Source organism: Suricata suricatta, chromosome 6 (genome assembly GCF_006229205.1).
Source record: "Suricata suricatta isolate VVHF042 chromosome 6, meerkat_22Aug2017_6uvM2_HiC, whole genome shotgun sequence".
Taxonomy (NCBI): Eukaryota; Metazoa; Chordata; class Mammalia; order Carnivora; family Herpestidae; genus Suricata; species Suricata suricatta.
Window position 1 is genome coordinate 86,376,761 of NC_043705.1, and position 18,347 is coordinate 86,395,107.

The 18,347-nt window shown below is 48.3% G+C and overlaps 1 protein-coding gene across 1 annotated transcript; it reads right to left on the minus strand.

Moving 5' to 3' along the window:
- Nucleotides 1–13,173: 13,173 nt before the first annotated feature.
- Nucleotides 13,174–18,078, minus strand: MSX2 (msh homeobox 2). The gene is made up of 2 exons (XM_029941431.1): nt 17,639–18,078; nt 13,174–13,855 (listed from the first exon to the last, which is right to left on the minus strand). The coding sequence occupies exons 1-2, from the start codon at nt 18,015–18,017 to the stop codon at nt 13,431–13,433; spliced, it is 804 nt and encodes a 267-aa protein (XP_029797291.1). The 5' UTR covers nt 18,018–18,078; the 3' UTR covers nt 13,174–13,430.
- Between the last annotated feature and the right edge of the window lie 269 nt (nt 18,079–18,347).

Here is an 18,347-nt window from a genome sequence, read left to right on the forward strand (position 1 = left end):
CGTTCATGAGCAAAATGGGTCATTTTGAATGTTGTTCAAAATATTCAATCATACTGACCTGCTTCAACACAGAGGTTTGGTTTTATTCCCCATGCTATCCAAAACAACAGCAGGGAAGACAACTACTTTAGCCCTTTGTCTGTACCCCAGTCCCTCTTCCTGCAGCAAAATCCCACAGGCCCTGTCACTACTTGCTTGAAAAGTTTTAGCAGCTACTCAATGCCCAAAGAAAGGACCAGAATCCTTACCATGAGGTACCAGGCTCACCTCCAAGCCCTGAGGGCATTCTCCCCACCACCGTATCCTGCATAGCCTTTTATATGTCATCTCATTTTATCTCCACAACATCATCCAAGATAAGTGCTATTGTCACCCAGAAGCTGCATATGAAGAAATCAAGTTCCAGAGAGGTTAGGTGCCCTGCCCAAGGTTGGCGGGGTCAGGATTTGAACCCAGGAGTGCTGACCTAAAGTCTGAACACTTCCTGATCCCCCCTCATAAACCCTTTTGCTGCTTTTGGGCATCTGACCGACCGCCTGCACGATTCTGGGCCACCCTGTTCTGTTTGTCTCTGTGCTCTTCCCTCCACCTGGAAAGAGATGTTCATGCTTCGAGACATGGCTAGAAGTTTGCCCTCTCCATGAAACCGCCGCATCATCCCTGGCAACTCGGTTTCCCCTTTCTGCCGCATCCCAGGGCTCGGAAGCATCCCTCGGTGGTTGTCTCAGTGTCTCTGGGCAGTGTGAACTCCCTGGCTTTTTCCTCACCAAACCAGAAGCTTCTTGAAGACAAGACCCCAAAGGGCTGGCACAGCCTGAGAGGAGACAGACATAAATCCCCACATAAACATATACTTTAAAAGGGAACTTTGGGGGATGGGGAAAGTGAAGGGGGTAAAACTTGCAAAGCCAAAGCTCAAACAGATATTTGCAGACCTGTGTTGATAGCAGCATTATTCTCACTCGCCAAAGGTAAAAGCAGCCCAAATTCCCATCAGTGGATGAATGGAGGAGCAAACTGTGGTATACATAAAATGGCATATTATTCAGACTTAAAAAGGAAGATGACTCTGAGACAAGCTACAATATGAATGGATCTTGAAAACATGCTTAGTGAAATAAGCCAGACACAAAAGGACAAATGGTAAATGATTCCACTTATGTGAGGTATGCGATGAGGCAAATGCATAGAGACAGAAAGTAGAATGAGTGCTACAAGGGGCCGGAGGAGGGGAAATGGGGAGTTAGTGTTTAACTGGGTACAGAGTTCCAGTTTGGGAAGATGAGAACGTTCTGGAGATGAATGGTGGTGATGGTTGCATATCATTGTGAATGTGCCTAAGGCCATTGAGCTGTACACTTAACAGTTAGAATGGTAAATTTCATGTTATGGATGTTTTACAATGGAATGAAGGATGGAAGGGAAGGAAGGAAGGAAGGAAGGAAGGAAGGAAGGAAGGAAGGAAGGAAGGAAGGAGGGAGAGAAGAAGGAGGAGGGGGAGAGGAAGGAAGGGAGGAAGGGAGGAAGGAAGGAAGGGAGGAAGGAAGGGAGGAAGGGAAGAAGGAAGGGAGGAAGGGAAGGAGGAAGAGAGGAAGAAGTACATGTAAGGAAAATAACTAATTTCTGTGACAAGAACTCATGATAAATAACACTCTTTTCTATACTATTCCCCTCGTTTTAATACATATAGCAGAACTAAAAAGAACTCACAACAGAGCAATTGGCAGCCCTCGAGAGTGATGGAGTGTGTTCCTACTTTTGGATTTGCTTGCTTTGCCTGGCGAGTTTGTAAATTCATTGGGCATGTAAGACGCCGATCTTACTGGAAGAGTTGCAATTGCAGTGAACACCCACCACCACCATGCACCTGCCAGGATCCACTTCTAAACGCTGTGCAAATCTCACCCCACGATCACCCCACACCACCCGTCTCCCAGGGATAAGACTGACCTACCCTTAATTCCTTTGAAAAATAAGTCTTAGGTCCTTTAGCTTGCATTTTCTGTTTGAGGCAGGAGTCTCATCTCTTCTGGGGATCTATGACCCTATCCCTGGGTGTGAGCCTCTCTTTCCTCCTCCACACAGTGCTGTCTGCCTCGAAGAAATCATGTAGATGACAGAGCTTTTAAACTATAGATTGGTGCCTACAGGCCACCGCTTACTCCTTATTTCCGAAATGGGCTCTGGGGCCAAGCTCTGCAGTGACAGTGTCTCCCCTCCTGCCTACCGTCTGTTTTGAGTGGTGGACTTACCTCGCTCCTTGAAATCCTCTGGATGCCCAAATAAATGACCCAGCGCAATCAAACTAGAGCCCTTGACATCACAAAGTGCTCTTTGTCCTTTTATTTTATGTGGGCCATTTAGTTTTAATTTACGATCATATTTCATAACCTACCAGCAAACAGCCTGCAGTATATTTGTAAAAAGTGATGAAACCAGTAACGGGAGACCCCATGCTGGCCCGGAGATTAGAAATCTGGGCTCTGATAAGTGGAAGGCAGACTTTTGTGGGAAGGAGGGTGTGTGTGTGTGTGTGTGGATTTTTACATTCTATGAATTATTAATATGTGAAAGGTCAGGTTTCTTTACAAGAACCTCAAAAATCAAAATAAAGATCACAAAGGCTGACTGCATCCCCAGGTCTGGGCTCTGTGACCTGCACTACTAGCATTGTTATATGTCGTGGAGAAAGTGGTTGTCCCTGACCCACTAAACACACTTTGAATGGAATGCAGTTCTGGGTAGTAGGGATGACTTTTTTTCTACTCTGAAACTACCACTGTTTAAGTTTCCCACCTGATTCCTAGAAGTTTTTTGCTTTAAATCCTATCATGGGACTCAGGGTCTCTAGAAAGCTAATTATGCCTTAATTATGCCTCTGAAAAACACATCTGAGGGCTACAGAAGCCAGGACCACAAGTCCCACATTACAGAAGAGAAACATGAGGCTTAAAGACAATAAAAGAAAACTTTCTGGAGATTCTCCTCGCCTTCCAAAGTCGCTGCAGCTCAGAGCCAGCACTCCGCCCCTTGCACTCATGTCAGCGGGTGCATTAATTAACCTCTGGACCACACTGTAAAACGAACTCTAAAGAAGTGTCCCACGTTCACCTAGACAATTTTAGAATTCAGGAGGGTTTCATTTAATGCAAGGTTTTAAATGTGTTTTCGCCCATGAAATATAAAGACACGTACAACTGGCTCTGTGGAGTCTGGTGAACACGCCAGTCAAGGTCGTGAAAGTTTCTTTAATATTCTTCTGTGACTAGTCATCAGAGACTTGAACCGATCAGGAATTCTTTATAATTGCCTTGATAGCACTACCTGACCCATCTTGCCAAATGCAAATCATTTTTATCATCTTATGAACTGAACCAACTATTTAAAAGCTGGAACTCATCACATTCTCTGAAATGTTCAAAATCACTTAAACCCAGAGCCCCACCTCCACCCCGGGGTTCCCAGAACTGGTATGTCATTTGTAAAACATTCACCTCACCTGTTCAATAAACACTGTGCTTACCAAGCACCTACTTGGACCATGCATTGTTCTAAGCACTAGATCTCTGGTTCAGAAATAGAACAAAACATTTCCCTTCATGGGCTTCCTATCTTTGCCCACTGCTAACTCCTGTCCTGGTTTATGAGAGTCAGTCAAGACCCAGAAAGCCATCAGTGGCTGATTTGAACTTGAACTACATGAATCAGGTATCTCATTTGGTGGTCTTTGGGGAAGAATCAAAATATCAATAAAAGGAGAACAGAGCAGAGCAATCTATTCAGAAGGGAATAGGAAGAAGCTGGAAACTTGTCATTGTCCAGCCAGAATGCTATTTTTACCAAGAGGCATGTTACAAGATGAATAAAAATAGCAAAGTTTTCTTTAAAAAAAATGCTTTTACTCACACTTTCTCTAAGCTTGGGAAAATATGATTTGATCAGATCAAATAATATACACACATGTTTTTAATTTGGAGGACCAAAACCAATCCCCTTCCCATCCTGGTGCCCTTAGTCCAGGCTGTTTCTGTTAGAGGGCTACTAACTAACAACATTTAAGGTATCGTAGACCTGCATTTCAGGTGGCTAAGGACTTGAAATTTCTAAGGCCCATTGGAGCTCAGATCAGCTGAACCGAACTAGAAATGTAACTCTTCCCCTTTTTTTCTTTTTTTTATTATTTGTGTTTTTCAATATTGCTTTCTACATAGCTCCAGCTATGCCTTGAGATGCCACAGTGTGGTCCTTCACTGTCATTCTACCCCCCCAGTTTAAGATATTAACCCGAGACGTCATTTGGCTTCAGGTAACAATTTATTTTAAATCAATTCAGAAACCCAAAGGGCCCAAGGACCATCTCCTTTGTCCTGTTTCTGCTCTTGTAGATGATGCTAACCCCAAATTTTTGATCAATGTGAACACTCTGCAAGAGTACTTTTGAGAGTATGTTCCTTGTAATCCAGTGGTTCAAATCCCAGCTCTGCCATTCACCAGCAGTGGGACGACAGGCAAGTAACATAATCTCTCTGGGTCTCAGTTTCCTTATCTACAAAATGGTTTGGTCTGCAGATGAAGATGAAATTAGGTAAAGGACTCAATACTGCCCAGCATATAGGAAGTGCTCATTTAATCTGGGTGTGAGATGAACATCATCCTCTTTTTCTTCTTAGCTGTAGTTTTGAGTAATTCGGTTTGGAGAAGTTCAGACAAGTCTTGGGGTGGGAGAGATCAACGTTTGGGATCCCTCGTGTGTGCTAAGACCTTGGTAAACATAGTTCACTTGCTGCTGATTTAGGCCGGAGGAAGGGTTAGTTTGTGTGCTATCAATCTTGCAGTTTTGAATCCCGAAGTCTCATCATGCTTTAGTTTTACTTAATTTGTTCTAAAAAGCACAGGATTGCCACTTTCTAGCCCCAACTTAGCCAAGGATTGCGTGGGAAGGGAAGTTTGGGCATTACTGCCCCTGAGAAAGACATTTGAAGCTGCTCAGCTTTCATCAGTCTGGACTTTTCGGGAAATCTTCTGCCTTCTCTAATTGCTTCTTTCTTCCTAAGATCTAATTTTCTTGCTACTCGCCGGCTACCTGCAAGTGAAAAATCAGTTTTCCCCTTCTCATCAAAGAGGGCCATACCTTAATGATACCTATGCAGGGCAGAGATGCCCCTAACCCTAGGAATAATATACGTCTGGAGGTCTGGTCCCAAAGGCAGGACCACTGCACACTGCCAGCACTTGGGGAAGGGCACTGATGTGGAGGTAGCATTGCCCCGCCCCCTCCCCCACCCCCGCCCCCCATCCATTCAGGTTGACTTCACTGGCCAGTTGCTTTCCTGGAATTCTCAAGTCCAAGATCCTATTCCCCACACCCACCCCTGGGACTTTTTATGTTGTCTTCTTGGCTGTTCTCTGTTCCCATTGCTAAACAAAGAGAAAGCCAACTGGAAAGACTAGAAGGGGTGAACGGCTGACACGGTGGGAAGGAGGAGGGATGAACATTTCGCAGCCTTCAGACTTTCCCTAAATTGGCCAATTTCACATCAATAAGTGCCTCATCCATCACCACCACCTTTCAGGTGATTTTCAGCGATGGGGTTTCAGGAGGCACTTAGCGTCTTATATACAATTTCTTTACAAAGTCAGTTTTTCCATCATCAAGCATTCTCAGTGTGGAAATAAAAATAGGCAGAGCTTTGCTATTTTAAAAAAGGTCTTATTATATTAGGCCCTGCAACCCAGAAACCCCTTTTGGGATCCTGTACACTTTTTTGAGTCCAAAGAAAGAAAGAGAAAGAAGAAACCAGCGAGGCAGACCCACATAGGGAGGACTTAACCTCTCCCAGGTGGGAAGAAACATAATTAGTTGCCAGGCCTGACTCCGCTCCTTTGCTGTGTGATCTGAGGAAAGTCACCTTACCTCTCTGGGCACCCTTTTTCTCTTCTAAGACATGGGGATACTGATAATATCCCGTCTATTACCTTGAGGGCCAAATGAGGATATGAGTACTTTGGACACTGGAATATATTTTATAAATATAATAAGGGATCAAAGAAGGGCCTAAAGGGAATAAAGAAAGTCAAAGACTAACTTTGGATGACTCTTGCCCCTTTGTCTTTTTTTTTAATTTAGAAGAGCTCTTAATAAGAAGAGCTATTAAAATAAGTACAAAATAAAATTCTAGGTGATTAAACATTACATCATAGTTGGCAATTGTTTTTAGTGAAATATAAAATGTGTATTTTAATTGATGGTATCTGATTAGATGAAATATATATGTAATACAACTCTTACTATATATATTATCTTACTATATATTACTATATATATATCTTATATGTATCTTATATATGGATATATATCCTGCTTTTTTTCATTGAACATTTGATGTCAATATTATTTGCAAACCTACCTATGCTAATCTGGCCACTTGGCCTCATGCAGTAAGAAGTCAGTGACCCCCTCTTCATCTTTAAATGGATAACTATTACTTCCCCATGAATGGTAAACCACATAAACTATAGACATGATGTGCTCTTTTAAGTAAAGGCTCTTGACAGAAGCAGGACAATATCATGTAAATAACTCCCCGCACACAGCTTTCCGGGCTCTGGGCTCACTGGCTGTGTGATTTCAGCCTTGCTATGTCACCTCTCTGGGCAGTTTGCTGTCTGAGGTTTGCTATTCTGCTCTGTGAACATGGATGGGCTCACAGTTCTTGAATGTCAAGGTCTCTGGGAAGGCAAAGAGAGAAAACGGGTGAAGGGTGGCATTCAGACCACAGACAAGCCAGGGGCCTCAGTCTGTGGGCAACCTCCCCACAGCTCACATGGGGTCTCAGGCTCCAGTGTCCTCATCTAGGAGATGGGGACAAGACAAATAGGAATACTTCACAAAGTTGTAGGGAGGAATAAAGAAGACCCTGTAAGAAGCACCTGGCCTAAGGTGCTGGTCCACACACCTTAGCACAGGGGCCCCAGGTAAATCTCCGGCCTCTGGGAGGCACTCTTGCCTTGTGCTTTCACTCGATGTCTGTGGAATTGCCGGGTCGTTAGGTCTCATCCCGGTGGGGCCACTGCTTACCTTTGCCACCTCGAGCACATTAATGTAGGAACCTAAGTCACCGTAACTCCAACTGAGATGGGAGCTGCATCCCCAGACCGTGCTGGGACCCCACCTAACTGATGCGTGTAGATCGCTGGGCACCCGTGTCTGGCCCTTGGGAAGCGCTCAGTGAGAGGGGACTGTTATCTGCCTGGCTCGCTCCTCCAGCGTTGAGGTGTAAGTTTAATAATGGGGGTGGGGGTGGGGTGCGGGCGCCTGGCGGACTGAGGTCTCCCGGGCCAGCGGAGCGGGCCGGGCCGGTGTCAGCGCGCATTTATTGATGGCAGGTATTTGGGGAGTAATTGAGCGCGGCGGCCGGCCCGGGGCGAGAGTGGGCCTCCACGAGCAATTAAATGTGATTAGGCCGAGACCTTCGGGATCCAGCTGGGTGATTGATAACCCGGCCGCATTCCTGCCGGGCCCGCGACATCAAACGGGCGGCCGGCGGCGGGCGGGGCAGAGGGGCCTGCGCGGGGACCCGGCCCTTCCCCGCCGGGCGCTGCCCTTCTCGCCCGCGACGCCCGTGGTCAGGGAGAAAACGGGTGATACGTCCTCCTCCGGCCCAGGAGTCTCTCCCTGGCTCACACTCCAGGTGCAGCGGGTGAGGAAAGGGCGCAGAAGGGACTGGTGGCTAGGGGCCCCCAGCGCGAGGGCGCAGCGCCCAGAGAAGCCAGACCGACCCTCCAGGCCAGACCCCGGGGATCCCGCAGGAACGCGGAAACCGGGGGCGAAGGAAGGGCAACAGAGGACCAGAAGGGGAGAAATTGGTGACTGCGAATGGACTAAACCGAACACGGAAAAAATACGGAGAGACGCAAGAGGGGAGCAAGGTGGCAAAAAGAGAAGAAAAGAACATTTAGAAGGAGGGCACGAAAAGGAATTGTATAGATCGTAAGAAGGTAGAGAAAAGGGAAAGAAAGATGAAAAGTGGGATGAACATGAAAAAGAATGAAAGTTATGGAGAGGTAAATAAAGGAGATTGAAAAGAAACGGACAAGAAAGAGGGGGCACCAGGGGAGGGAAGAAACTAAAGAGGAGATGGGGAATGAGAGACAAAGACTGTGGAAGACAGAGGAGAAAGAAGTGAGAAGTAGGAAGAGGAGGCTCCGCTGGCCTGGGTCCCTCCCCAACTTCTCCCTCTGGAATCCCAGGCCCTGACTCCCTTTCTGCCAGTTCTGTGCCCAGAGCCCAGCACCACCTGGTGCCCAGAGCCCTGGCATTTGCCCCCAGCAGCAAGAAGCCCGCCCAATCCCAGCCCCAAGCCAGCTCCTCCTCCCTCCTGGCTGGATGAGGGGGTCCACACCCCAAGCCCAGAATGATCAGTGGGCTCCCTGCACCCCAAGCCTAAACCCTACAGGCCATGAATCACACGTGGAGGTGCTGGGGTTGGGGGGGAGCGTTGCCTCGGGATCCCCGGAGTCTCCCGAGTCAGGGAACAGTTTCTGCCTGTGCTGACTCCACAGACAGGATCAAAACAGCATGAAAGAAATCAGAGCGAGAACGTCGTCGGCAGGAGCTGGACTTCTAAAACCCCCTTCCGCCCCCATAGGCTTCAATATTAAAAAACCCCCTAGGAGCCTCAGACACTGTATTAATTAGTGCAACCACCCATGAAAAGTTGGGTTTGGAGAGGCATTCTTTGCCCTGTGTGAAAAACCAAGTCTAATAAACAATTGTTAAGTTGGCCTGTTGCCGCTGGTAAATTACATAGCATTAAAAAAATAATGCTTTTCATATTAGGCACTAATTAAAGGTTGGGACAGCTTTAAAACAAGAGAGGGAGGGGGGAAATCAAAGAAAATATAAAAATGTTCTTTCAAGAGTTATGGGAGGTTAATAAAGTATGTCTGTTAGAGTGAGCCTACTTTGCCCCCAGCTACAGCCAAGCCGGAGCCACCACAATTGGGTCTCAATAAGATAATGATATTCCTTTCTCTGCTATTAAAAGCCTCCCAGTGCAAACTTAAAATGATTTATTTAATTTAGGAAATTATGAGGTGTAACTTCAAAGCTCGAGCCGTTAGTAATGGAAAATACCAGGTTGTTTAAAATTATAATAATAATTGTTTGGAGGACTCGGGACATCAAAGTGTTTTCATCAACAAATGCAGAGGGGTCCGGAGGAGGTTGGAAAGAGTCAGAGGAGGTGGATGGAGTTTGGATTTGATTATTATGAACCTTATCAAGGCAAGGCTCCGGATTCCCGAAGCCTGGTACTCTGCTCTGCTTTGAAGCGGGCTATTTTGGAAAGTAATTTTACTGCTTTTTATTTAGTTTCTAGTAAGGAGGAGGTGGGGGACGGAGGGGAGAGGGGTCCAGGAGTTGACAGCGGACTTTTCTTCATTGCTGTCTGACCAATTTCATTAAAGAGGCCTACAGCATCACAGGTCTGGAATTTTTTTTTTTTTTTTTTTTTTTTTTTTACTTTTTACACTGAAGAAGGACACAGGGCACAATCAATTTCTCCCACTGGGCCCTGTGATTTCAGGGAGGGTGTGTGTGTGTGTGTGTGTGTGTGTGTGTGTGTGTGTGTGTGTGACGTGGGTTCTTTTATAAATGAGGTTTATGTTTATTCCAAATCCAGCAATGGAGAGGGAGTGGGGGTTGGGGAATGGCCTCTCCAACCCGTGGCAAATGAGCGGCTTTTATAGCAAAGAATGGCCGTGGGAGTTTTCATTCGGTCAGACAAGGTTCTGCTCAAAGGCAAGGATCCTCTTTTCAGTCAGGTCAGGCAGACGTTTTGCCAGAGCCTGCTCCCAGCCAGCCGGGCCCTGCTGCCTACCTCCTGCGGGCCAGCCTCAGCATTGCCTCCGCAGGAGAGCTGGGGGCGGGGTGGGGAGGCTGCGCCCCGGGTCCCCAGGGATAGGGAAGCAAGCACTCACTGGGGAAGCCCCAGGGGCCAAAGGGAGGTGGGGAAAAGGATAGAGGGGGATGCTCCCGGAAAGAGCTCGCAGGGTTAGGGAATCTGGGGAGCCCTGGAGACCTCTACATTAGGGCCTCATACCCTCCACCAGAATCATGCTTAGGCCTGAATTCTGCCGCCGCCACTTACTGACTCTGTGATCTCAGTGAGCAACCTCTCTGAGCCTCAGTTTTCTCATCTATAAAATGGCACCAATAACACATCCCCAAGGGGTGTGCAATGATTCAATGAAATGTGCAAGAAAATGCCTACTGCTGTTCGCCCTTGGCAGGACCTCAGTAAACGTGATTTCCTCTCCTTTCTTCCCTCTTTCCCCAAAACAGAGCTGTCTTCCTAGAGAAGTTTGGATGAAAGCGTTGAAAGTACGGAGGACTGGCATCTCCGGCTTCAAGTCCCAAGGCACGGCTTCGCGGGTCCTTGGTGAGTCGGGGTGCTCCTGACGTCTCAGGTTGTTAGTCCGGCCTCTAGAACCCCTGGAGCACCGAGCCTGACCGAAATGGGGACCATGGCGACCGACAACCCGAAGACGGGGCAGGTTTGGAGGGAGCCCCTTCGACTCTGGCTGTGGTCGAAGTCCCTGCGGCCCTGACGCATCCTCACCTCGGTAACCTCATCCGCCTGATAGCACCAGAGTGTGAATGATTGAGCCTGAGCCATATTTTTCCCCCTCTCTCCGGGGGCCTCAGTTTCCTTTTGGGATTTGGGGCGGTTGGGATACTGCGCGGTCGCCCAGACAGTTTCCAATCCACCCCCTTGGCCACGCAGGTCGCAGTCCCAATCCAACTAATGGCACCCTGGTTTGCGAACCCCTCCTCCAGAAGACAAGCTGTCTTAACCCGGAGCTGCCGTCTCGGGGTCCCCCAACCCGGGTGGAGATCGCCCGAGGCTGCGGGGTCGCGCGGCGCCGGGGAGGAAGCTCGGTGGACGAGGCTAATTAGGGACCCAATTTGGCGGTTGAATTCCGAGCTGGGATTAGGAGCTCGGGTTGGGAAGGCCCGTCTGGATGGTAGAGGCGAACACTGAGGAGGTTTGGGGACGTTCCTGGGGCTCAGCTCCGGAGTGCAGAGGTGCAGCAGCAAGAAATCGGCCCCCAGCTTCGAAGCGGGTCCGTGGGCTCGGATCGCGCTCGGCGCTAGAGCTGGGACAGCTCAGACTCGTCGCCCGACCCCGGGAGCTTCCACCCGGCGGGAAAATGCAGTTTCTGGGGCCCACCTCCAAACGGGGTGTGGGCGCGAAGAAGACGTGAGACGGAAAGCGCCGCCGGTCCGAGTCGATGCCTGGGGTCTCTCTTTCCACCGCTCGGCTTCCTTCCGAGGCTTGAAGTTCTCGATTCCCTTCGGGCCGCGTCTCCCGGGCCACCGAAACATCCCATCCGAAAACAGACCTCCGGAAGGTTTCATCAGGAGCCACTTCGGATTTATTTGGGCAATAAAAAGCGGAATTTAAGATCCAACTCGGCCCCCTCACCCACTGACGATTTTTTTTAATGGTGATGTCTCGAAACCCAAGCTTGACCCCGTTCTGTACCCAGTGGAAAGGGAGGCTGCAACGGGACTTGAGTGAACCACCTTCCCCCTTCAAACCGAAAAGGGCATTTGTTCGAGGTCCATCTCCTTGGAAGGAGTGAGGAATGGTAAACGGAATGCGATTTGACACACTCCTGAAAGGGCAGGCGGCAACCGCCCCCACCTCCCAACCCGGGGAATGCATCTAGTTACAATCTCCATTTGCAAAGAGCTATAGGTCCCTTTCCCCCGGTCTTAAATCGGTTGCCCTTTTGGGAGCTGGGAGATTTCAAGTTCAAGATTTTCCCTTGATCTGCTACCAACCTCTCAGATCCTGCAACCCCTCTGCTTCTTCTAAGCTCATCTTCCGCTAGAGTTTGAAAACCAAAGAGCAGTTCCACTTCTTTTCCATGAGGGACCCAAGTTGCCAGAGGAAACATTTCAAAGTACTTGGGTCCCTATTTTCGATGGACTCCCGGACCCCAGGCTGAATCTGGGCACAACTCTTCATCGATTCATGCTACTATAATAACGATCACCAGCCTCCTCCCCCCACCTTGGTGATATTTTGGAGTTGAACCCAGCCAAGAACAGAGAGCACCCTTTAAAATAATTGTTTGGACAAATTTTACTGCAATAAAACAAATGTTTAATTTAATTCGGAATAAGAGATAAGAAATAACTCTTCAATAAAATATATAAAATTATACAAGGCACCCTTTCAAAGGGATAAAGGTATACTGGGTGGTGGGGTGTGGGAGGAGGGAGGAGATTGATAGAAAGATGAAGTACCAGGGAGCTAAATGGGCTGTTTGACAACACCATTTTTAGCAAGTCAAAACATGGCTTTACCCTCTGCCCCCAACATGTTAAAAAGTATATAAATTTTTCTAGTAAGTTTAGCACATACAATAGGTACACACACAGAGAAAGCATGATTTGTTTTTCTTTCTGGATCTATTCATTGTTCAAGAATATTTAGCGTATAGGTAATGGTTACAAGATATTTTTTTTTTTAAAGCAGAGAATTAACTACACTCCCCGCCCCCCAATCACCTGTGCAATGTGTGAGGACTGACTCGTACCTAGTATTTCACAGAAACCGTCAATTCCCCCGACAGGCTTTAACTTTGTACTCTCCAATTATCTGAAACGGAGTTCAGCAACAGCCTTGAGAGGAATTAGGAAGTACTTCCAAGCCTCACCTTACCCCCAAGGCATCCTTAGGACTCTTCTCATCCTCCCCCCTTTTATTGATCTTACCAAAAAAAAAAAAAAAAAGTTAAAACTAACAATCTGTAACGATGTGGAAAGAGGGAAAAATATAGGGCCAAATATAGTAGCACCTAATCAGGTTTTTAATGCAATGTAAAAACATGATGTGTCCGGTCACTTTGAGGAATCTCCCCATTATCTAATTCCTGTGCGTGTCTCTAATTCTAATCTTGGTTTTTCCATGAGCACAAGGCAGTCATCCCAGGAAAATCACCAAATCTCAGAAACTTATCAAGTAATGTGGGCCTCCTCTAAGAAAAAAACAAGTGGACTTAGTCTCTTTTGGGAAGGTGACCTATAGAAAAAAAAAGTATAGATACTAGGCATAGAAATTTTGCCTTTCAAAATAATCTGAATTTTTACGTCTGCTGTATAAAAAACGTATTATATTTTATTACATATATATTTATATATAAAAACCATCAGAGCCAATCTTTGTGAAAGGAGGGGGCGTTTAGAAGATGACACCAAGAAAATGGGACTCAGTGCCTCCAGCCCAAAGAAATTCGAACTATGTCGGTGGCCCATTTTGCAGAGCAGGAGTATTGGCTTGGTACTGCCTTCTTGGAGAGGGAAAGGGGGACCCATTTGAACACATCCATCATGGAGTCTATGGAGCCGGCCTTCCTTAGGATAGATGGTACATGCCGTATCCAACTGGAGTTGCATAGAGTCCAACGGGAGGGATGGGGAGGACAGGTCTATGGAAAGGGTAGGACGCTCCATATATGGATGCTGCTTGCAGGGGGGAGTTGATGGGGAAAGGGAGGCTGAAGCCAGAGGGCAGCATAGGTTTTGCGGCCATTTTCAGCTTTTCCAGTTCTGCCTCCTGCAGTCTTTTCGCCTTGGCCCTTCGGTTCTGGAACCAGATTTTGACCTGGGTCTCTGTGAGGTTCAGAGAGCTGGAGAACTCTGCGCGCTCTGCAATGGAGAGGTATTGTTTCTGGCGAAACTTGCGCTCCAGAGCGAGGAGCTGGGACGTGGTGAAGGGGGTTCTTGGCTTCCGATTGGTCTTGTGTTTCCGCAGGGTGCAGGCGGTGGGGCTCATGTGTCCTAGAGAACAGAGAGGGGGTGAATTAGCAAAAGAAGTGGCTTTCTCTCTAGGTGCCCCCGCCAGGCCAGCACAGGCCTTCCTCCTCTTTTCATCTTTCAGACAGGGCCCTCCATCAAAACTGCGGGAGAAGTGCCATATTTAAACGGATAAATTGCTTTATTTAAAAAAACTGAGTCTTTTTACAAAAAGTTTGGGGATTCAACAGTGCACAGAACTAGCTATACAGGAAACCACAGCATAATGAATAATGGAAATAGAACATCTATGAGCTGAACCTTCCTAAGCCAAGGGAGCTGAAACAAAACCCCATCTCTTTTGAGCTTAATTAATTTCTCTGGTCTTTAAAATGGGAGGGCTGGGTTCATGATAATCTTCACTTCTCTAAGATGCTGAGAGAATCCCATAAGAAGAAAAAAATGAAGAAAAGGTCCTATACTGCGCTTGGTCCTCTCTCCACACTGGGAAAAGTTGGCGTGCATCAAGCATATCTATGAAGGATAATCGTGCAGATAAGTTCTGCGGGAAATTAATAGCATCTCTGGATTGAAAGTAGCCCCATGCAATAAACAGCCACACAGCTGTCATTCCATCCAGTTTGCAGATTATAAAACCTGAACATCATTTTACAGATCTGAATGTGGGATAAGTTTCTTGGCCAGGCACTTCTGTAATATAAAGTTTACTAAGAAGGAGGGAAAAATTAGCTCGCTCATAAATGTAAATGTCAGGGGAAATCTTATTGCCTCAGTTGAGAGCATGTGATGACATCTTAGTCATCTCTACCCATTCTCTGGTTTAGAGCAAATGTGTAAATGATTAGTTTGTCGCCAAGATTTAGAAAGAGGGACTAGCAAGCAAAACAGAGGTAGGCCAACCGCATCCAGACTCCATATTTAAAATGGATTCAATTATAGGACTGGGCATCCTTGTGATTCCATAGTATCAACTGACTTGGGGCTTCTCTTCCTCAAAGGGAGGCGGGGGCGGGGATGGAGGGGGCAAAGAGTGTGTAGTGAGAGGCACAATGCTAAACAATTAATTTTCCACATTTGGCTTTTACGAGCTATGCTAATTTTCCAAAACTAGCCACAGTAGTAACTCCAAAGTACTCGTGGGGAGAATGTCACATTTCTTGTTTAGTTACTTTGGTGGCCCGAGAAAGAGTTTGCACTTCATACTTGAGGGAGACACAAGTCCCACCCAGCCTCCGCTTCCCACAAGGAATGGATTTGTCCTAAGGCGACATTCTGAACCATCATTTTAGTGACTGAAAAGAAAGCAGCAGGTTCTACAATCAATCAAAACCAGAAATCTGGGGGAGGGATAGGTAAGAAACTACCAGGGAAGTGGAGACTTTTGCATATGGCTAATCCCTAAATAAACCAGGGAGCAAAGGCCCCTACTTCTTAATTTACAAATAAACTAACAAAGCACCGTCTGGGACTGAGAGACCCTTTTCTACCCTTCATGAACCTGACCTAGCTCTCTGGGGGACCAGGCTGTCTCAACTCAGATACCAAGCTCCTAGTGTCTAAGCCTGATCCTACGCTCTGTTTCGAAGGAACTTTGGGCCCTGAACTGTCCTCTGGCTGCTCCTAGAGGCTACATTTGAATTATAAAACCCAGGCTACAGGGGCTGCTCCCTAGTATCTTAGCCATAAAGTTAAGAGGCTTCCTCGCTACTCTCCCTACCCCTGCCACCCCATGCTAAACCAGCCAAAGGATGGATGATGCGGTTATACAAACCAAAACAGCAGTTACCCTACTTCCTCCAAATAACAAGCCTGGTGAGGCTGGCTGCTCCCTCCTGCCCCAGGGCTCCCACTGCCATTTCTAGGCCCAAAGCACCAAATGAATCACTTCTTGTTTTAACTTTAAATCCTTTCTCCAGCATCTTGGATTTTTCTCTCCAAAAGGTCATGCCCAGAGCCTAAAGCTGCCTTACCCCTAGCCAGGAGGCTCATCTCCACAGGATGGGCGTGGAGGTGGGGGTTGTTTACAGGGCAAGTCTGGAATTGCCATCCCAGGACCCAAAGGCCTAAGGGAGTGAGGATTTCTTATCTCTGGACACCACTCTCCTTAAGGCCCGAATCCTTGATGTGCTCATGGACATTGACCCAGGCCTAGATATCCATGGGCACTCAATACTTGGCTAACAAATTTAAGTTTCTTAAAGTTTCTGAGCCTCTATCTCACCATCAATCAAATGGGTAAATACTGTCCAGTGTGGCTCAGACTACTAAATTTTAGAATGCCCAGAGCCCTGTCTACCGCCAGGGAGGTGATCATTAAATATTCCCAAGGTTGTTTTTTGGGTTTTTTGCCAAGCCCAAACTCAGGGTGGGCTGATTCCTCTGAACTCTGCTGAAATGTACTTGTCTGTTACTGCAGGCGGGCTGAAGCTACAGGGATCAGATAAGATAATATGGTGAAAAGTGCTATAAAGCACTGTGCAAACTTGAGTTTAAATTCTTTGAGTCCTTAATCTCCACACCCTTTGGATCTTTCAGAGTTTCTAACAGGGTGGAGAGCTATGCCAGAGGGGACAGCAACTGAGGCCTGGTTATATGGCCTTGTTTTGTTCACAAAATCATATGCATCTTGAGTCTCCTGAGGTCTGACTGATGGAAATGGAGAAAGGTGTGGTTCTCCCGGTTTTGGGAAAGGTCCCTCCGCAGACCCCTCTTTCTTACCTCTCCTAAAGGTGCCCTGGGGGGTAGACTAAAGGCTAGGAGATGAAAATGAAAGAGGCTATAGGGAATGACTTCTCCAAATTGAAAAGGACCCAGGCCCAAAAAATTAATGCTAAAGCTGGAGGAGAAATCAATTCTCCTGGGCCTGCATGGCCTCTTGCCTCATTGGCAGGAAGCGGGGTACAGGTGTGCTGACCTCCCTGTGGTTTCTTTGGGATCATAGGTGCTCAGCGCACCAAACAGAGGAGCAGAGCTTGGACACAAGGGCCCTTTGCCCAGTCCAGCCATTGTTGGTGACCTAGGTCAAACAAGTTCAGTCCTCTTAAAGCCCAGTGTCTGTAAAGGGGATAACCACCGGTCCTGTGCCTCTGCCTACATTGGAGGTTCCAGCGATGATCAGGATCTGGTGAACGAGTGAGCATCACTTTGTAAACTCCCAAGTGCTGCTGGAATGCTGTTAATTATTACTATGAGCCAAGCGGAGCCGGCGCCCCGAGCGCCTGACCCCAGCCCGCTCCCGGCGAAGGCACAGGCTGCGGGGACGACACCGAGACTTTCGCCTCGGCACCAGTCTCTGCCGCCGTCCCTTCCCGGGATCGGGAACCAGGAGGACAATACTTATTTCTACCCAATACCAGGGGTTAGGTTTCTGCCAGTCTGTCTTTACGATGAGGGCACATCTCGCTGGGTCGTGAACTTTGAAAGGAGGTAAAGCACCTACGCCTCTGCTCGGCACCTATTCGAGCGCTCATGAGAAGTGGATTCCCCTGCATTCTTCGGACAGAAACCCGCTGGATGGTGAAACAAAAATAAGCAAAATGGTTGGAGCGGGGGACCGAGGACTGGAGAGCCAGCTAGGATTCGCCCTTCAAAGACCAGCGATTCCTCAGTTGTGGCGGATACTTTGCACAGCTCGGGGACCGCGAACACGCGCTGAGCGGATACGAGACCAGAACTCCTAGGCTTGCTTTCCGGGGCGTACAGTGCAGAGAGGTCTCCTTTCCCCCAACCTGGGACACCGGCCTCTGGCTCTCTTCAGCACCCCCCATGCACCCTCCTATCCTTCGTCCGGCTCGGACGCTCACTCACTTGGTGGCGGCGAGTATCTGCCGGGCTCCTGCATCCACGCGGCTCCGTCTTCCGAGTTTTCCGACTTCACCGAGGCGGTCTCGAAGGGCTTGACCAGCGGCCCGGGGCTGTGAGCCTCCCGGGCGCCGTGTCCCGGCAGTAGCAGCGGCCGCAGGGTGGCCCCGGCGGAGGCGCTCTCGGCTGGCAGCGGGGACGCCTCCTTGGGCGGCTTCTTGTCGGACATGAGCGCCTCCACGCTGAAGGGCAGGCTGGAGACCTTGACGCGGTGCTCCTCCGCGGCCCCCTCCGCGACCCCAGGCCCCGGGCCCGGCCCAGCCACCATCGCCGGGCCCTCCTCATCAGACGAAAACAGGTCATTGCCTTTGGACGGAGAAGCCATGACTTCTCTGCCCTACGTAGCTCCCGGCGCGCGACTCCGCTGGCAGACCGGCAGCGGCGACTCAAACTTTTTTGGGGGGAGACGGGAGGGGCGCGTCGGGACCGGGTCTTTCCTCCAAGGGGAAGTGAGAGACTCGACTCAGCCAATCCGCGCCGGCTCTGGCGCTGACGCCACAGACGCTCGCCTCTGATTGGCTCGCTGGGAAGAGGCTGGAGCCTTTTTTTTTTTCCTGTTTGAAATAAATTAGGAGTTAATTACAGGAGCAGTCAGCAGAGTTGTTATTAGGCGATCCCTCAAGGGTTATAATCACGCCAAAACTGAAAAGTCCAT

What these genes read in the sequence shown, in the direction of transcription:
- MSX2 (XM_029941431.1), bottom strand. Translation starts at nt 18,017, where the DNA reads ATGGCTTCTCCGTCCAAAGGCAATGACCTGTTTTCGTCTGATGAGGAG. An exon ending in CAGATACTCGCCGCCACCAA is followed by an intron (nt 13,856 to 17,638) that starts GTGAGTGAGCGT and finishes TCTGTTCTCTAG; the next exon opens with GACACATGAGCCCCACCGCC.